The sequence below is a fragment of the Mus caroli genome, unplaced genomic scaffold, assembly GCF_978045245.1.
Source record: "Mus caroli unplaced genomic scaffold, Mus_caroli_1 scaffold_11, whole genome shotgun sequence".
Taxonomy (NCBI): Eukaryota; Metazoa; Chordata; class Mammalia; order Rodentia; family Muridae; genus Mus; species Mus caroli.
The window spans coordinates 65,985,331-66,005,493 of NW_028227266.1; the positions used below are offsets into that span (position 1 = coordinate 65,985,331).

Below are 20,163 nucleotides of genomic sequence, written 5' to 3' on the forward strand. Positions count from 1 at the left end.
TGCTGGAATAGAATCCAGGGCTTGGTGGATGCTTGGCTAGTGCTCTACCAACTGAGCTACATCCCATATTCCTGTTGTTAAACGTTATTCTCATTCAGATTTAACCTCACTGCTTAGTAGAGGAGACAAAGAAATGGATCAACTTGCTAGCAAGAGGCGGTCTGGGGATTTGACTGCTTTTACATTTGACCCTGAGTGTTTGTTTCACCAAATCAGAACTACTGCTACCTAGTTAAGAACATTTCATTGTATTTTATTACCTATTTAGTTAAAATAAAATTTAACATGCAGTTAGTATGTGCATGTATGTGTGCATGTGCGTGCACGTATGTGGAACATTGCGTGTCCTAGCACATGTGTGTAGGTCAGAAAATAACTGAGGGAACTAGATTACTCTTTTGTCCATGTGGGTCCTGGGAATCGAATTCAGGTCAATAGGCTTGGTGGCGATTAACCAACAGCGGAGCCATCCAGCCACCACACTTAACAACGCTGTAACTTTGCTGCTTCTACAAATGAGATTGCAACACCAAATCAACAGCAAATAGAGCTTAATAAACATTCCCCCAAATGATAACATCCGAGTTGATTCATTATGTGGCCTCTTAGTCAAGGGTCTAAAGAAGCAATCTTGTTATCCTGTTATCTCAGCCCTCAGGAGGCTTCGGGAGGAGGATCACAAATTTGAGGCCTTCCCTGGGCTACATAGCCAGTTTCAGGTCAGTATGGGATACATTCTATTTCTAAAAGAGGAGGGGAAGGGAGGAAAGGGAAAAAATGAGGGGTAGGGGGACAGTATCAGCAGCAAACTTAATGACCAAAATGTCCTTTGGAGCAAGCCTGTTACAGTCTCCAGACAAAACACAGATTGAACATTGGGATGGGGCAGAGGTCTTGTTATCAGTCCCATCACACCATTTGATCTAAGAACTAGTCTTACTGATGGAAACCAGTTCTAGCCACTACTTCCATATGGGGAATGTCACTATGGAGCGTCACTACGGACTATAAATGTGCTCAGCCATGAGGGTCCTTAGGGAGCTTTGAGCTCACAGTCTAAGCAGGTACACCAGCATCTTCAAAGCCCAGAACTCCTACTTGATATTCTATTGGCACTGAAGGTTTCATGTGGAAGTTGACAACACGTGGCAGGAAGAAAGCCCCAGAGTCAAGCCTGCTCCAGTCTGAGGGGTGCTGCAGAAGGGTCGGCCCAAGCTCTGGACTCCCACTGCTGACCACCACAGTCAGAGCTGTGTCCACTGTGCTTTTGGTCCTGTCCACTGTTTTGGTAGCTAGAGTTATTATTTCCAAAAGACTTTGAACATCTGAGGGTTGATGCTGGCTCTTAATTATTTTAGTATCCAAATTATACTCTTAATAATTGCTAGATATGTGAAAGATGGGATATAGAAAGGGCCAAGTGTCTCTGTCCTGAGTCCTGCCATAAGTCAAAGTCACTGTTTATAGTTGGATATTTAAAAAATATAGATTAAAAGGGGGCTGGAGGAAGGGCTCAGTGGTTAAAAGGGCTTGCTGCTTCTGCAGAGTGCTGACATTTGGTTCCCAGAACCCATGTCAGGGGGGCTCACAACTGCATGTAACTCCAGCTCCGTAGGGTCTATAAGAATACCTCCATTAGGCATGTGCACATACATAAAGGCACACATACACATAAAATATGGATCTGTCTTAGTATTAACTGTCAACTTGACACAGCCTAGCCCCACTTCAAGATCTCAACCCAGGGATTTATTGTCTTTATCAGATTGGTCTGTGGATATGTCTGTGAGGGATTTTCTTAATTTGAGGGCCCAGTCCCTTTTGGTTCATGCTATCTGTGGTGGTTTTGGGTATATAAAAAAGCTGGCCGAGCATTAGACCAGAAATAACTCGGCAGGCAAGCAGTATTCCTCCAAGGTTCCTGCTACTTCCAGGTTCCTGCCTTGAGTTTTGTCTTGATTTCCCTCCATGATGGACTTTGGCAGTGTAAGAGAATAAGCTCTTTACTCTTCTAAGTTGCTTTGGGTTAGAGTAATAAAGAAACTAGAACAGGTAGTGCCATTTCCCTGTTTAAGGCCACCACTAGCTCCCATGCCTTATATAAACACCATACTCCTTAGCAAAGATGAGATGCATCAATATATCTTTGTCCAACTTCTTGTCAAACTGTGCTCATCTGCATATTCCAGACCCACCAGACTACTGACAATTTTCAGAAGGCTCCACATTCTTTTTGTAATTCTATATTATGTCCATGCTGCTGCTAAGTTGGTTGCTTATTTATCTGTATATGTGTGTGCCTGAGTGCATGCATGTGCACCATGTATGTGGAGACCAGAAGAGGGCACTGTATTATAGGCACTGTGAACTACTTGATATGTACTCGAAATGGAAGCCAAGCCCTCAGCCAGAACAGTAAGCACTCTTACCTTTTAAGCCATCTCTTCAGGTCCTGTTACCTCTTACGCTCTAAGCAAAATGCAGTATATGGTCAGTCATCCATGACAGACTGCTGTCATGTCTGGCTCTTAAAAGCAACTCACTGAAGAAATGTCCTCCTTACAAACTGACAGGTGTGTGTGTGTGTGTGAAAGCTGTTATATTACACTAGCATCTTTTGGGATGGGGAGGTGGCTCAGTGGTAAGAATGTTTGCCTAGCATGTGTGAGGCCCTCCAACACTGAAAAAGTTCCTTTAAGGAGAAGAGAAATCACATTCACTGAAAGCAAATAGCATTCCTTCAAGCAAGTTAGATGTCAACACCTAGCAGGTACCCGGTAAGTACATCAGCTTTATTCCTACCATGAACATACCATGTACTCTTCTGCCCCATGAGTGCTTGCCCACACACCCCATCAAAGAAGGAGAACTTGTGAATAACCCTTACCTATATCTGTTTGGAAAACCACCAGATTATTTCTCTTTTAGATTGGGAAATCAACTTGGAGGTGTTTTTTGAGGAAGACGACGACACAGGAGGGACCTGGACTCCCACGCCAGCCCCCCCCAACCCCCGATGGCTTAAAGCATACCTTGGGGTTACCTCCACCTTCCTTGGCTGCATACAGCATCTGCAGGGCAGACTCTGCAAGTGTCTTGGTCTGGTCCAGCACTGTCATCTGTTGTTGATGGTCCAGCATCTTGGAGGCGACACCAACTGCAGCTAAGATCAAGGGCTCAAAGTAGCTCGCCAGCTGTGTCACCTTTCAAGAAAGAAAAATCCCAGATGTGTCATGTAAGTTCGGGTCTCCTTTAGGGGGGCCCCCTTGGTGAGAAGGGGATTCGGAGCAAGGATGAGATGACTCATTGGAAAAGGCGTGTTTGGCTACAGCTTTTTAAATACTCGCTAGTTAACAATCTACTGCTTGGCTTTTCTTCCTGGGGGAATTCTCCATCTCCTTTCCATATACGGTAAGAAACCCATCCTGGAATTTAGAGGTAGACACTAGACTTATACCCAGTTTTATAAATTGTCAGTTTTATAAGTTAGAATTGTTAAGAATAAGAGACATCCCTCAGATTCAAAAGGGAAGGAGGAGGGAAGAGAGGAGGATAATGAGGTGGGGACAGATGAAGAGAATCTGCAGGGCTTTTCAGTAGACAGCCTGACTGGCGTCCTCAGCAAGCACTGGGCCAAGCCTTGAGAACGGAATAAAAGCAAAATGATTTCACCGCTGTCAAACTTCTGTGTTTGGCTCAACCTGAAGAAATAAAAAGCTTGTTAAGGGGCTCAGAATGTAGCTCAGTGGTAAATTACTTGTCTAGTGTGTGAGGGGTCCTGGCTATGATCGCCAGCATTCAAACCAAACCAAGCCAAACTCCACAACCAACCAACCAAGCAAAATCAAACTAATTAAGACAACTACCTACTGCCCCAGGATAGACTGACTTCCTTCCAGCAGACAGCAGACCATGCCAAATACATTCTGTATATAGTACACATGTATGCGCAATGCACACACTCATGAACACACACACACACACACACACACACTTGGGTGCCCCAGGGTCAAATGTCACAAATATTTATCAGGCCCATCTCCTGTGTTAAATGTTTCTCATCCAATTCCTCAGTTAATCTCAGTTCCAGTTTTAAGAAGCAGATCCAGAGGGAGAGAAACTGAGGCACAGTTGTGGGTTGTAAGGCTGATGTTATGCTGCTACAAGGTGGAGCTGAGGCTGGGGCCGGGCTCCCGTCACAGTCTGGCTCTTGGCTCCCTCTCTCTTCTCAATGGCATCCTCTTGCTTTAGTGTTTATTTTAGTTCTGCTGCAGTCACACTTGAGAAGTCCATCACTCACTGTCTGTTTCTTGCTTTATAACATATCTGGGGAGGGTGTGTGTGATGGGGGGGGTGATAGAGCGTCACCCCCTATTTAACAGTGAGAGGACCATATTTTCACAGTTTGGCTCCATTCATTCCCATGTTGATAAAACACGCCAGCACTACTGGCTATTCTAATTCCTCATTTTTGTGCACCATGACTAATTGCTAAGCTTCCCGCTGAGGGCGTTTTATGCAAATCTTTAGCCTGTGGCTCCCTTAAGGCTTCATTCCATCACATAAAAGGATAATGTTGTGGGGATAAAGGAGAAGAGGCCACTTCATACAAGCAGACACTGGGTCACACACAAAGCAAGGGTTGGGAGGTTATGAGGACCAGCCCAGTAGTGAGTAGCAGAGTCCAAAAAAAAAGAACAATAATAATCGTTAGCGCTAAAGGTGAGACAGGACCACCGGCCAGCGGTGAGAATTCAGCTCTATTATTCTCACTAGGTTATCCTACAGAGACATCTGAGTACCGCTGCTGCTGGCCTCTTATGCTTCTCTGTGCATCTGTATGTGGCTATACACATATGTGCGGGTACATGTGGGGGCCGGAGATGGATATCTGGTGTTTTCCTTAATTGTTCTCCACCTTATTTTGTGTGGGGGATATGTGTGCATATGTATGGTTAGGTCCGTATGGCCATGTCCAGATGTGGCAGTCAGAAGATGGTTAGCATCTTCCCGGATCAGTCTCTGCCTTATTCCCTTGAGACAGGGTCTCTCATTGAATCTGCAGATCACCATTTTGGCTAGGCAAACTCCCAGGATTCACTTGTCTCTCCTCATCTAACACTAGGATTGCAGGCAAATACAGCAATGTTCGGCTTTCTACGTGGGTGCTGGAGATTCAATCTCGGGTCTTCATGTTTATACGGTAAGCACCCTTATTGAGTCATCTTCCCAGATCTTTGATCTGAATTTGTGGTCTCTCACTGAGCTTAGAGCTTGCAGATTTGACTGCATGTCTTCATGGTCGGTTATAGCCTGATTACTGGGATGAGGACTAGCTAGCTCTACTTTACCAGAAGGAGAGACAACATGGTCCAAATGAAGACAGCTAACCAGGGACAGAGGGAACTTCTACGAGATAGCCTGTGAGTCCCAGAGATAGTCCTGTTCCTGCCTCCTTTGTGCTGGGGTTATAGGTGTGTACCGTTGCCTCTAGTTATACCGGTGCTAAGGATCTGAATTTGGGTTCTCCTGCTTGCAAAGCAAGAGCTTTACCTGATACTTCCCCAAAGCCCTCTGTGTGTATCTTAAAGGAGCCCCTTGAAGGCCAGGTGGGCAGCCTGCAAGCAGGGCTTGCTCTCTGCTGTCTTCTTTGACCAGATGTGGAGGTCCCAGCCTGAGCAAGCAAAGGCAGCCCTGTTCACAGGTACAGGACTTATCCCTTCCTCAGGAATGACAGTGGCTTCATCACCAAAGGCAACAAGTCACTGTGGTGATGGTTAGAATGAGAAATGGCTCTCATAGACTCCTGTGTTTGAACACTCGATCCCCCGTCGTGGCTCTCTGGTAAGGTTATGAAGCTTTTAGAAGCTAGGATCTTGCTAGAGGAAGGGAGTCACTGGGGCTGGCTTTGGGGTCTCACGGACTGGCCCCACTCTTCTGTTCTCTCTGCTCCTCAATTGCAAGGCTGGCCTCCTGCTGTCATCAGACCTTTGCTGCCATGGCGGACTCTTATCCTTTTGGAACTGTTAGCCAAAATAAACCTTACTCTCCTAAGTTGCTTTTGGTCATGTTTTTATCATAGCACTAGAAAAGAAACTAATACAGGGCCTGATGGGTCTCTCAGGAGTCAAAACGTAGAGCCAAAATGTTTAATGCATTAGAGTCCTACCTGTTCTCTAGGCTTATCTGATTTGTAATTAAATTCCCTAATGCAGATGTAACAAGTCAAGAGTTGTTAAGTGGTGGGAAAAGTGAAACATCCTAACTAAACCAGTACCCAGCATCCTTAGAGACGTGAGCAGTGTCTGAAGGATAAGCCTAGCCTTGAGTCCTTTACACAGATTTTGTCATAGACCATGTTCTAGGTTGCTCATCTGTGAAGTGGGATTTGTGATAGTGGCACTGTGAGGCTCATGGCACTGTGAGGGATACTGAATCAAAGCATGGGAGAACACTGAGCACAGGCTTTGGGAATAATGATAACTCTCCACCTCCCTACACACATGCACCATCTTTCTCTCAGCAGGACCGCCTGCTTGCACAGTACCTTATGTCCAAGTTGGGCAGCTTCTCCTCGGGCAGCTGTGGCAATGGGATCAATAAGATGCCCGATTTCCTGGACCACTGAGGTCAGCTGCTCCTGCAGGGCCTGAGAGAGGGAGAGGCATCATTTGACAACAGGTCCTTACAATGCGATGTCATTGTGAAAAGCCCTTTATGAAGGCCAACAGGACCTGTATGATATCAGAATGCCTGGATGCTCCCCAGAGTGAGATTCTCTATCCTTCCTCAGATGAAGCAGGCATGAGAGGTGTGTTTCTCACTGGCTTCATTCTCAGCAGCCCCAACAACTGCTGCTGGCGGGATCTTCAAGGTTGGTTATATACCCTGATTATGAGGACTGAGGACTAACTAACTCTACTTTCCAAGAAGAGACAACATGGTCCGAACGGAGGCAGCTAATTGGGGACTAAGGGAACATCCTGGTCTTGGTGTTCTCAGAACTTAAAGAGGAGGGGCAAAGGGTGATGTGAAAATGAGATCAGATCTCTGAAGGCTTCACTGTTGGCGCACCATGAAGGAACCAGATGGGCTACATGCAGAGCTTAGCCAGGCTTTGCTCATTGTCCTCGGTGACTTGCAGGCACATATTGGAAATGACACTCTTGAGGGATTTTTTTTTTTTATGGGGTCTGAGATGGTTTAAACTCTCTGTTCCAAATAAATGAGTTTAGGCTGTTAAGAGACAGGGAAAGAAAGCCAGGCTGTGTTGGGAAGGGGTGGGTGGGGAACGGGGAACTTGAGGCTGGAGAGGAACTGGAAGCAGGAAGTCGCCTCCCTTCCTTAGAATCATCTTAGGAAGTGTACTGGATAGGTTCAGGTTAACAGATCAAAGAATGGACATCATAAAGATGTATGCCCTGACCTGTCATCTGAAGAGTGACAATATCCTTTCTGCATTTATCAGTCTGCTACAGAACCACTATGCACTGGCACACGAGGGCCTAAGCAGATTTCACTCTGGGAGAGAAAAAGCTTAACAGATAAGCTTCAAAACAACAACAACAACAACAACAACAACAGAGCCAGAGAGAAGGGGCAGGCAGGGAGAGGCTTGCTAAGTCCAAAGGCCTTTCTTAGCTAATTATTTATTGTCCTCACACAGTCAGTGTGATTATGGGTAAGAATGACAGAGAGTGCCGGGCATGGTGGTGCACGCCTTTAATCCCAGTACTTGGGAGGCAGAGGCAGGTGGATTTCTGAGTTCGAGGCCAGCCTGGTCTACAAAGTGAGTTCCAGGACAGCCTGGGCTATACAGAGAAACCCTGTCTTGAAACCCCCACCCCCCCCAAAAAAAATGACAGAGAATCCCTTTGGTGGTTTTGATAGATGCTTTGCTAAATTCAATATTGTATAATGATGGACCTTGAGTATAAAGGGGGTGGGGTACATTTTTTTCTATTGGGGGAGCTAAGGCAGAGGATGCAGTTTAGAAGGGATGGTAAGAGGGGGACACTTCTGGGGTGGTGGTCACAGGCCTATTTGGGGTGTCAGGCAGTGTGTCTCACTAAGTAGACCTAGCTATCCTCACATTCACAGAGATCAAACTGCCCCTGCCTCTGGTGCTAAGATTAAAGGTGTGGGAAGCTACCAAACCTGGCTTCATCTTGGCTGCTTGAGCTGGGGGCTACATAAGGGTGTGGTCTGCTGAGACGTCGTCAACACACACACACTTCATGTGTGCTTACTGTGTGTATGTTCGACTTTAAGAACAGGCTTAAAATAGTAATGCTAGCTTTTTATACGGTTACAGTGCTCAGTCCTGCTTCTTATTTCCTGGAATTGTGTGTGTACCTGTGCATGTGTCTGTGTGTATGTGTGTGTGTGTGTGTGTGTGTGTGTGTATGAAACCAAAGTAGAACAGATAGCTCTATTAATAAAAACGAGCAATGTTTAGTTCTAGGTCCATGGTTTGAAGAATGGGGACAGAGCTCATTATGCCTAAATTCTATGCAGTAAACATATCACTCATGCAAACTAAATGCCTGACTGTTGAGCACTGTCCTCCTAGAGAGAAGTATGGATTGCAAATTTTGATGGGTAGCAAACAGCTCAAGAGCAAGAACAGATTAAGTGAGGCTGGGGAGATGCTCAAGGGGAAAATGTCTGCTGTTCAAGCATGAGGACTTAAGCACCTACAATCCCAGTGCAGGAAGTGGGGCAGGGATGGAGACAGGTAGGTTCTGAGGACTCACTGGCCAGGCACCCTGGCTAAGGATGAGCTCCACATTCAGGGAGCAACCCTGACCCCCCCCCAAAAAAAGATGGAGGAGCACATGGGGTGCACACCCACACAGGGGCACATGTGTATAGAACACACACAAACAGAGAAAAGATAAAGTAGCTTGAAGTAAAAACTTATGGTTCTCGTGACAAGTCAGTTGTATCAGATGGTGTTTTGTTGGGGTAGACAGGTAAAAAGGGTGTTTTCTTAAAGCAGACCTACATGAAAGGATATTTCACTGAAGCAGACACCCCAGTGAAAAGAGGTTCTGTTAAAGTAAACATGTAAAGACACGTGATAAGGGATTTCTCGCTAATGACACACAGATAGAGCTCTGCCTTACATTATGTTGATGAGCTTTGTTTGTTTCAACTCTAGAGAGAAAAATGTACCAAAAAAAAAAAAAAAAAAACACCTTTTGATGATGGCTTTTTGCCACTTTTGTGGACTGGGGCAGACTGGCAAAAATGATGTCAGCTACTATAGACTCATGTTGAGTTTCAACTCATGTGCTACCACACCCAGTGAGACAAGACCCACCAAGGATATGTGATGGTTAGGGAGTATAAATAAGACTCAACAGACAGTGAAGAGGGGCTTGTTTATTTAGTTAGCTTTATAACACTTCTTGGTTTTGTGTCCTTGTTGATCTTTGCTGAGAGAGACATGGCTGAGAACTTCTCTTGACATCACTAGTGAGTGGTCTTGGCTGTTTTTGCTGACTCATGCTGATTTGGCTGAGGCCTGGCTGTTTTTGTTAGGCCATGTCAATGCTGCTGACTTGTGTTTGTTATCTTGACACTATTAAACTAGACTGTTGGTATATTTATAAAGTGTTTACAAGTAGATCGAGCTGTTACTGCTAAATTCTGTAGACTAAACTATTGATTTTTTGACAACATAGATGAGATTTACTGAAAAAACAATTTTTAAATAGGTCTACTTGCCTCATATCCTAATAACCTTTCTTTTCCACTACCTCTGGTGGGTTGTAGACTAAAAGAAAGGTTAAAGAGTTTAAAAACCGTTATTAAAAATAAAATTAAAAAATTTAAATATACAGTGAACCCAAATGATAAGATGCTAAGCCCCCCAACACACATATACAAGATAGAGAATAACTCAGGGCACAAGTCTTTCCCTCTAGATGAATCAAATGCATTAGCGTTTAATGCTAAACTTGTTTAAAAAATGCAAAGAGAAAATGTGGCCAGAGAAGCACTTGAGCTCTGCCTGCCCAGGCCTCCTCTGTGTACAACTGAACACAGCAGTCCATCTTAGGACAGAACTACCCAACACTGACCATTTTCCTGTGAACTTCAGCTGCATGTGAACACTCCTCTATAGCAGGTGAGGTCTTCTCCACACCATCTGTCTCATCTCAGCACTTGTCCTACACACCTCCTGCCAACCCTACGACCTCCCTATCTGTTCCACAGGGACAGCTGTCCATTATCACTCTCCAGCCTTAGACATTTAGTTCCATTTCCTCTGGAGTTTCCAACAGAGCCCCAGCCTACCTCCACAGAGATGTCATCCCTCGTGGCCAGGCTCTGGCTGACCGCGGCCAGGGAGGCCTGCTCGATGTCCCTGATGCACCGGTTGATGCCATCAATGGAGTAGTCACATTCCCTCTGCCCTGGGGCTTTGTCCCTAAAAGGGACAGAACAAATCAAACAAAAGCCCATGAGGCTTTTTTGTCACACCATGCTCCTGTATGGTGGGACAAGAAATGGGCCAGGAACCTCTGTACCCTTTCTACACAATCACCTTCACTGAGCAGTGCATCTCTGAGGCAAGCTCAGCAAAATGGGCCCAGGGCCATGCATTTCTTAATTAAGACTTGTACCTGACATAGCTCTATTTCTAGCAGGAAGAGTGGAATCTCTGCCTTTCCTCTCAGGCTAATAATAGGCAATTGCAAAGGAAACAATTTGCACTTGGGTACTTGCTTTCATTTCAAAGTTAAAAAAAAGTATATGTGTGTGCGTCTATTTGAATACAAATGCATACAGTACATGGAGACCATAAGAGGAAGTCAAATCCTACTTTACTAGTATCTCTGTTGGTTCCTTAAGACAGGGTCTCTATCAGAACCTGGGGCTACTGTGGCAACCAGCACGCCCCAGCAATCCTCCTGGATTTGTCTCCCACAATTCTAGGACACAAGCACACACCTATTCCTGGCTTTTTATGTGGAGCTAGGTATTCAAACTCAGAACCTCCTGCTTCTGCAGCAAGCATCTCTCCAGCCCATGGAAATAAAAGCGCAGCACCAATTATAGTGTCGACATGATACTAGTGTATACTAGTTATAAGCTCATGGGTTACAGGAAGAGCTAAAGTATTCAGATGGGTTTTCTTTGTAACACATTAAGGAAAAGTTTAAATGGCTTTGAACTTCAGAAGCAATTAAGAAGCAAAACCCTGTAACTTAGGAAACGAACACACCATGTTGTAGGATATTCATTTTGGCCAACTTGAGAAGTGTCATTTTCTCAGCCTCTGGGTATTACCAAGTAAGTCAGGATACCTGGAGTTAGTATGAGCTGCAGAAAATTCCTTTCATCTTATTATCAGGCTAAAAAACTCTGAAAAGTAGCGCTCTCAGGCTAAGAGCTGATAATTCAGTGTGATGGTTAGAAGGGCTGGGACTGGAGCCTTTGGTTGACCAAGAGAACATGACCTAAGTTCTCCTGCCTGAAACTTCATAGAAGGAAGATGGAAACCATGACAATACCTACTTTAAAAGGTAATGTAGGTAAAATATTTAGAATAATATCTGGTTTATAATAAGTGCTGAGATGTGCTGTTACTGTGACCAGTACTGTCATGGGTCTCAAAGGGATAAGAAATAGGTTCTTAGTTTTCGTTACTGTTACTTCAATAAACACAAAGGCAACCTGGGGAGGAAAGAACTGACTTTATCTTACAGGTCACAGTCCATCATTAAGGGAAGCCCGAGTAGAAGCTCAATACAGGAACTTGGAGGTGGGAACTGAAGCACAAACCATGACCTAATGGTGCTTACTGGCTTGCTCTTTCTTCTATAGCCCAGACCCATCTGCTCAGGGATGGCACACCTGCATGGGCTGGACTCTCTCACATCAATCATCAATAAAGAAACCACCCCACAGTCATACCCACAAGCCAATAGGATGGAGACAATTCCTCAGTTGAATTGCTCTCTTCCCAGGTGACTCCACTTTGTGTGTCAAGTAAATGACCGAGATTAGCTGTCACAATAAAGGTCAGTGGACATAGACCCCTCCTACTCTATTCAGATGCAGGCTGCTAGCTCCCTTTAGATAAGAAACTGACCTGATAGACGTGATGAGACTCTTAATGGAGTCAGACACAGTGTGGGAGTGTCCAGCCAACACGGACCAGGTGGGCGGATCTTTGGGGTTGATGGCCAGAGAGCGTGCCGTGCGGATGAGGTACGATGAGCTTTCCAGCATGGTCTTGGCTGAGACCAAGATTGGTTCCTGCGCCTGGGAGCCCTAAGATGAACCAACAGAGAAGTGAAGGGTGAGTACACAGAGATGGGTAAGCTGGGCCCTACAAAGACTTATTCTTTAAGCTGGTACTTCTATCTAACCCACGGGAGGGAAGCTAGCTAGCAAAAAGGGCCCAGGGGAAGCAGGGGCCTAGGCTTGCTTCTTAAATAATAAATATAGTTTCTCTTAAATAGAATCTTTGAGTTTGACAAACTTCACAAAAGAATCAGCCCAATCCCAGGCACAAAGATTATTCTCAATATCAAGCTCTTATTTCTTTAAGATAGGTATTCACTGAACATAGTTAACTGTGCACCAAGTACCATCCACAGTAACAGAGTTATATGTACATAACATAGCACTTAATAGTGCAAAATTCTGTGCATACTGACAAAAGGTCTTGTGGAGTTTTAACTACCCATGCTCACTCTATTTCATACAGAATTAGCCAATGACACTTGAGTTTCACTTGCTGCAGACTCCCTACCTCAGAGCTGATCTGTGCAGGAATGCTGGCAAACTCGGGGTTTGATGCAAACGCTGTCAGGTTCTCCACCGCCTCGATCAAGGGCGTGGTAGCAATTCGACACTTATTGCGATTGTCTTCAGAGAAATCCCCATCCAGGGCCTGATGGGAAAGAAATGGAGATCCATCCCACTGAGCAAGGCACATCACTTCTAAGACCCAGCAATCGCCTCCCAGCAAGGGAAGGTGGTTCCTTGGGAATACCGCTCATCAACAAGTAAGAAGCAACTGGAGAGATCCCTCTGCTGCCACCTAGAGAGGCGCAGGAATAATCCCTAAGGAATAATCCAGATGTACAGCTCACAGGACAGCTGTCCTGCTGTTAGCCGACTCGTCCTTCACTCCCTCCAGCCATGCTGTCATGACCGGCTGCCAGGTCACTTCCTCTTCCACTTCTGAGATGGGATGTTCTATTTCCAAATGGAGTAAGTCCATTTCCATCCAAATGACAAAGATCTTTAAATAGTGTGGCATTTCGACCAGCTTGTCTTCCTCCCCTTCCCTCCTTGCTCCCTTCCCTTTTTTTGTTTCTTGGAATTAAAACTAGAACCCACTCCTGAGCTCAGTCTCCAATCTCTCACTTCCAACTTATCTAAGTTCCCATCCAATGGTATTCCTGAACCACCAGCATCTTAGAATGAATCCAGTGGAATCGAATGGCAACGAATAGACTAGACCTACCCAACCAACTGGGCCATTCAGATCAGACCAGTTCACATAACACACACACACACACACACACACACACACACACACACACACACTGGTCTATCTAGTTAAGGAGGTCACACATAAAAGGGTACTTATTGCACAATTTCACTCATGAAGTACAAAAAGAAGTTACACTAACCGAGGTGTTAGAAGCTGGATAACAGTCTGGAGAGGTGTGGTTAATATGTTTAGCTGGAGACAATTCATGGGCTCGCTTCCTCCATACATTTTATGCTTCATCTTTAATTAGTGGCAGACAACACAAGAGTACGCAGTGATCAGTCATGTGGCTGATTAAAGGCTAGCTTGGTGAATTTAGGATGTGGCCTGGGATACACACCAAGCAAGGCTCTTGGACACTGACCCTGCCTTTCAGGAACAACACAGCCCGTGAAGCATGGCAGGCACACTGCCTTCTAGCAGAGGGAGACAAGGCAGAAGCAGCTATGCTTGCCGAAGAATGCAAATGTCCTTGTTATATGACCAATTAAACTTTTAATGTAATCCTTATGAGCAATATATAAAAACCTACTTAGACAATTAGTATATGAACCACCCAGAGGCACTGGCATTATCGGACCAGGTGGGTCTGAGGTGGGAGTGGCCTGCTCCTCAGGAAGGCAAGAGGAGGCAGGCAAAACAGGTCTGAAGGGCACTTCTGTATAACAACGGCATTCCAGCCAGGTCTTGGTAGCTTGGGATAATAATTACATAGCCACAATGCTAATATTTTCAGAATCATTCCCATGAGCCTACTCACTTACCATCCTCAGTAATTACGGTGCCTGGCTTGCTTTGGCTACCACCCTTCCCTCACCCAACCAACTCTGACCCTGCTCTAACCACTTGGACTCAGCCTTTTTTCTAGGCCCACTGGAGACCTTAACCTTGCCTGGCTACTTCTTGCTCACATGCATGGCCCCACCTCTAACTGCCCTCTGGGACTCATAGATGTTGAATTTACACTGCTGTCCCTGGCAACACAGAAAAGGACTGCCTCAGAGTGCAGACCTCACTGTGCTGTTAACATCATAGCCTCCTCAAGGTTGGGTGGTACCAAGCAAGCCTCAGTGCAAGCTGGGGACACCAGTGGGAGGTATGGTGGGTGTCCCCTGACAAGAGCCTGATACAGATGGTCCCAGCACAAGAAAATGAGTCAAGCAGGGGCTGGCCATAGTGAACTCTGGAGTCTGAGGAACTTGGGCCCCAACTCCACAAGTCACATCGCCTGGGTGCTAAAATGACATGGCTTCCTTTCTTTCTGCCATTTTTCCAAACTCACACATGCTCCTTTCCTACCTCCTCCTATATCTGCCAGGATGGAAAACATCTGCCTAGGTGACCAAGCCTCATTTGAACCTACACAAACCAAAAAGATGACTCCCGTGTCCCTGACATACATCTCAAGGCTCAAGACATGGACCAGCTCTGTCTGCCCAGCACGGATCATAAACAGCACAACTCAATAGAGCCCATTGCTGTTCATAGGGCAGGGCACTGAACAACATGAGCTACTACAAAAACCTGTACTCCCCACCCGCTTTGGTTTTCAAATGGGAGAAGATATTTCCTCTTAAGGATGCACTTGGCATGAGAAGGGATGACCTGGAAAGCTAGTATTTCACTTCTGAAGCTTGCCTCCACTGGATATGACTGAAGCAACCCAAGTAAAATGGACACTCAGGTCAGCCCAACAGTGAAACGCCGAGCAGCTCAAAGTGCTTCCTCGGGCCTCTTTCATATCACAGAATGTCTCTTTAGCCACAGAAGGGTTAAAGCCACACCCACGGGGACAAGAGCATTCCAGACCCCCAAGCCTGATACTCCTCTAATCTCACAGGCATGTGGGGAAAATATCCAGGACTTAAGGGGTTAAAGGTCACTGCATACCAGCTTCATTTTCCTAATAACACGAGCACCTGGAAAAACTGACACAATTTACCCAGGTCACCCTACTACTTGCTGTCATGTCAAACCATCACCTGAGACTCCAGCTCTCTTCTTCCTTACAAATCCTAGACGCCATCAAAGGCCCCAAGGCCTAAGATGTCCCAGAATGTTTCCCACCCCAGTTTGAAGAACTCTACCAGTCCAAACATAAAGATGACCAAGAAAACATACTTACAGCCAAGTCAAATTCAATCAGAGGGAGCTGGATCGGGTGTCTGCGGCACTCACTGGAAGTGCCTAATTGCAAAAATCCGAGCACTCGCTCTGTGGTGACCGACAAGGCCAAACTTCAACTTCTCAGCAAAACAAAAGCCGGGGTTGCATAATTTCCACTTGGCACTCAAACCTGAGTGGCTGCACATTTAAAATAACATTCCATTCCACACATCTGATTCAAGGCTAGGTAATGAGCATAATGGAGAGAGAAAAAAGGCAGAGGGCGTTGTGTGGACCAGGGGCAGAGTCCTTGTAACTCACTGAAAGCCCTCCCTGGTAGGAGAGGCTGAAATGCATTCTTGCTGGGCTATGCTTGGGAAGTTTAGAGAATGCCATCAGGAAAGAGCTAAGGTCCCAGTGGCATCCTGTCTTCTCCCTTCTTCAGGACTAGAAGGATGCGGCAGCTGGGCTGATGTCTGGGCACAGCCTCATGGTGCAAAGCAAACACACTAAGGAGCACAGGACGTTGAAGGAAGCAGCTGTGGTACTGAACTATTCAGAAGATCAAGGACCCACCTAATACCTAACCATTCCTTTAAGAGGAGATCCACTCAGTACAGAGCAGGGGGCACCAAGGATGCAACCTGTGCCATTTTCTTATTAGTGAGTGAAGGCAGCATTCAAGTATAGACTGGACTGACAAACCCTGCCACACAGTGCAGACTGAAAACTCTGGGCACCTTTTGACAAGCTGAGGCAATAGGCTCACTTCTGTTCCCCTCATATTGATGCTGGTTTGCAGAGATGCTCATGGGAGACAGGCTTTATGTGCTCCATATTACAATCACCCAGCTCTCCTCTGATGCTTTTCACAGGCCTATCTTTTGGAAACCATCACATGAGCTCATTTGCTGCAGGGATTTGCAGAGGGACTGACACTGTGAGGAGAATGTGAAAGAAGATTCGATCTTAAGATCTTAACAGACAGAGCAGAATTTAAGAGAGAGGAGGCAGCAGGAGAGAGAAGCAAAAGGAGCAGGAGAGAGAGGCTTCAGGAGAGAGAGAGGTTGCAGGAGACAGAGGGGCTGCAGGAGACAGTACAGGAGAGAGAGGGATTGCAGGAGAGAGTGTGCAGGAGAGAGGGGGGCTGCAGGAGAGAGGGGCTGCAGGAAGACAGAGGCTGCAGGAGTTTGTAAGGTCTTCCCTCCCCTGCACTGCTTTATCATAATCAGAAAGTGACTGACTTGTAACTGAGAAAAGTTAATTATGCAGTAAGTGACAATGACATCACAGCTTTTAACTACATTGTCCTTTCCACCCTCAACTCCCAGACTTTACACTCGGGCTCTGTAAACACAGCCAGGGCTTTTTCCCCAGGCAGGAGGGATGAGCTCATGTCCTCTGTTCCAAGGAGCCCAACAGCATGCTGGGACTGAGAACAGGGGCTCTGGGACTTGGGCTTGAATTCTCATCTATCATTTATTGGCTGGCTTACCTAAGCAGTTACTTAAACTTTGTGTCTCAGTTTCCCATCAGCAAAATGGGCATGATAAACACAGCATAGCTGTGAGCATGAAACCGAGTAACATCCACAAAGCATGAAATATACACTTAAAACCATAAGCTTCTCATTTGCTAATCTCACACACTGTGATGGCAAGGGAGCCGCCACGAGGATCCTAGAGCAGGACGACACTGGATTTGTTTATTCATTTTCCATCTAGTTTCTTGTATCCTTCAAGCACAGAGGCCTTTTGTTGGTTTTTTAAAATGACTCTCTGTTAAAACAGCTAAGGAACTGCTGACTGGGCTAACCGGCCTTGCTTTCACCAGCCAGCTTCCAGCTGCCGTAGGCCGGATGGATGCTCTTTCCTTTGGCCTCTGCAAGGCTCACTCTGACTGACTTCTGGGTGGGGGCTCTCAGAGATTTTTGTAGAAAAAAAAAAAAAGAGAAAAGTCAAGTTGCATTAAGGTTGGAATCCCTTTTACTGAGGCTGGGGGTGTTGCTCAGTGGTAAAGGAAGTACCTAGTGTCAGGTCCCAAAGAAACCTGGGACAAATGACTAATGGTGGTGCCCACTAGCATACCAAGGCACACACAGGCCTCCAGGCCACTCAGTACCTGTGGCACCTCTCAGCTCTTCTCACCACGCCCCCTACATAAACCTCTCTGGCCACAGGGGCTTGCTTTTCCTCCCCCAAGCTTTTCTCTCTCATACATCCCTGCCAATTCGACTACACTGTCTCTTGGTTCTCTTGGTCCTCAGCGCCTCTCTTGGTCAGCCTGCCTTCTCTCCTCTTCTGGCTCAATTCAGTCTGGACTCTTCCAGATGTCTCTGGCTGTATTCCCCCTCATATCTACACTAAAACCTTTTCCCTCAGCCACACCTGGAGTGGTCCTTTCCTCATTTCAAGTCCTCATTTTACTTACTTTGGTATACAGAAAGCCACTGGTTTGATCCCTAGCACCACACAAAATCGTCAACAATCCCTTTCTTCTCGGCACAGCAAGGTTTACAGAGAACTGGTATCCTGCCCTCCCAAAACAAGGATCCTTTGAAGGCTGGGGTGGGGACCCAGATGACACATGGGTGTGGGCCTGTGGTTTGCTGTCCAGGTTTTGGCTGTTTTCCCACAAGGTCAGCTGCCTGATCTGTGCACAGCCCTAGGTTGCTTAGAGCTACCACCTACAAAGACCACTGTCTGGCCAACTCAGTTTCCTTAACTCAAGGGAGCCTGCCTTTCCTGCCACACACACACCTCATCTACCCATGGACTGAAACTCATATGAGTGCTGGGACTACAGATGTGCACTAATGTGTCAGGCTTTTCACGAGGGTTGTGGAGATTTGAACTCAGGTCTTCATGTTTGCATGGTGAGCACTTTACCCACTGGGCCATCTCTCCAGCTCCAAAGTGATTTTTAAAAATGAAGCTGTTTTATAACTTCCCATTTCCTTTCTCCATATTCTCTCTTGGCTATAAGTCTCCAGCAACAGTGGCACAAGCCCCCACCAGATCTCTCAAAACCATACCAAGTACACATAGGCTATACTCACACATAGCACTAGGAAAGGACCCTTAACCTCCTTGTCCCAATTTCAGGCTCTAAACTCCTAGCTGCAGAATCGAGAGTGACTCCCTGCTTACCGCCATGGAGGTTAGCAGAGGTATAGCTGGCTGGGCTTCCCTGGTGAACATTTCCTGACTAAAGTGGAAGCAACCCTACTCACCTATGACTTAAGGGCTACCCCTTACCACGCATACATCTTAGGAGAGAGAGCTTTAGTCACATCACTCTCTTGGCTCTGTACAAGGACCAACAAAGCCTGCAATCCAGTCATCTACCTTGATAGTCTTGACCAGGTTGGCGGTGCTGTTGGCAACCTCCTTGGCTGACTGGACAAAGTGCCGCTTGGCAACAGGGTTGGCCGTCTTGGACGAGGCGATGCGGCAGGCATTGCATAAGGCTGACGTGTGCTTGGCAACAATAGTGGCAGCCGACAGAACCTACAAAGCACAGAGCTGGGTTAGGTGGGGAGATGGCACATGCCAGTGCAGAGGAACCTGCCATTCTCTGCAGCCCACATGTCCAGAATCTGGGCAGTCTCGTTTGTCTAGCTATGCTGTGCCTAAAGTCACCCTGAGGAAGGAAAGAGCAAGAAACATGAAGCAAGAGAGAATGAAAATAGAAAGGGGAAGGAGGTACTGGGCCCCACTCTCAAAGGGTATATAGTCAGCTAGTCCTTGGAACCCCCAGAGTCCAAAGCCCAGCCCCAGGACAAGGCCTAAAACATCCGATTTAAAGTTTCCCAGTAGGCACATTAAAATGAGTAGACAAACAAGAGAAATTAACGTATGTAATATAGTTTATTTAACTCAGTATATCCAAAATAGTTTATCATAATCAGTTTATAAAGAGCAATATGACATTGTAAGCTTAGGTTCATGCCAAGCCTTTGAAATGCAGCATGCAGAGACACTCACAGGTCATTGCTATCTGGACTAGCTATTTTACTAGTGATTAATAGCTTCATTTTACTAGTGGTCAACTCCTTGGAACAGGTTTGGATGGGTACAAAAAGTGGTTAGATACAGCACTCCCTCCTCCCCCCAGGGGGAGCTGTAGTTGGTGACTAGCAGTCAGTGTACATCTATCAACGGCCCATTCTCAACCCAGGTACTCTCTTGAAGCCACAGACTTCCCTTTGTGGAGGTTAGACAGGCTCAAGTGCTTCTGAGTATACATTCTGGGCTGTGGCAGGTCCAAGTAGCCCTGGTACCATATTCTTAGATCTTTGTACTGCTGTGAGAACGGTGGCCTAAGTTCATAGTGGGCATTCCACTCTGAAGGCTACCTCTGGTACCCCACAGTAGGCACTTTTCTTTCTTTTTAGTATGTACTGCTTTCCTGTGTAACTAGGTCCCCATGACACCAGAGGCACCAAGATTCGTGATACCATCTGCTCCTCAACTGTCTCTCGGGCTCCTTTCTGTGTTGTGGATTCTGACCTCAACTCTGAGGCTTGACTGACT

The 20,163-nt window shown here is 46.1% G+C and overlaps 1 protein-coding gene across 6 annotated transcripts in view; it reads right to left on the reverse strand.

Moving 5' to 3' along the window:
* Positions 1–20,163, reverse strand: part of Tln2 (talin 2) — a 425,612-nt gene that overhangs the window by 66,369 nt on the left and 339,080 nt on the right. For all 6 annotated transcript variants that reach the window (XM_085844756.1, XM_085844751.1, XM_085844753.1 and 3 more), the window contains 6 exons: positions 18,976–19,137; positions 12,773–12,913; positions 12,107–12,288; positions 10,306–10,438; positions 6,548–6,649; positions 3,033–3,203 (listed from right to left, as the gene is read on the reverse strand). In XM_085844756.1, the coding sequence (XP_085700882.1) occupies positions 3,033–3,203; positions 6,548–6,649; positions 10,306–10,438; positions 12,107–12,288; positions 12,773–12,913; positions 18,976–19,137 (891 nt within the window). The remainder of the gene's footprint in view (positions 1–3,032; positions 3,204–6,547; positions 6,650–10,305; positions 10,439–12,106; positions 12,289–12,772; positions 12,914–18,975; positions 19,138–20,163) is intronic.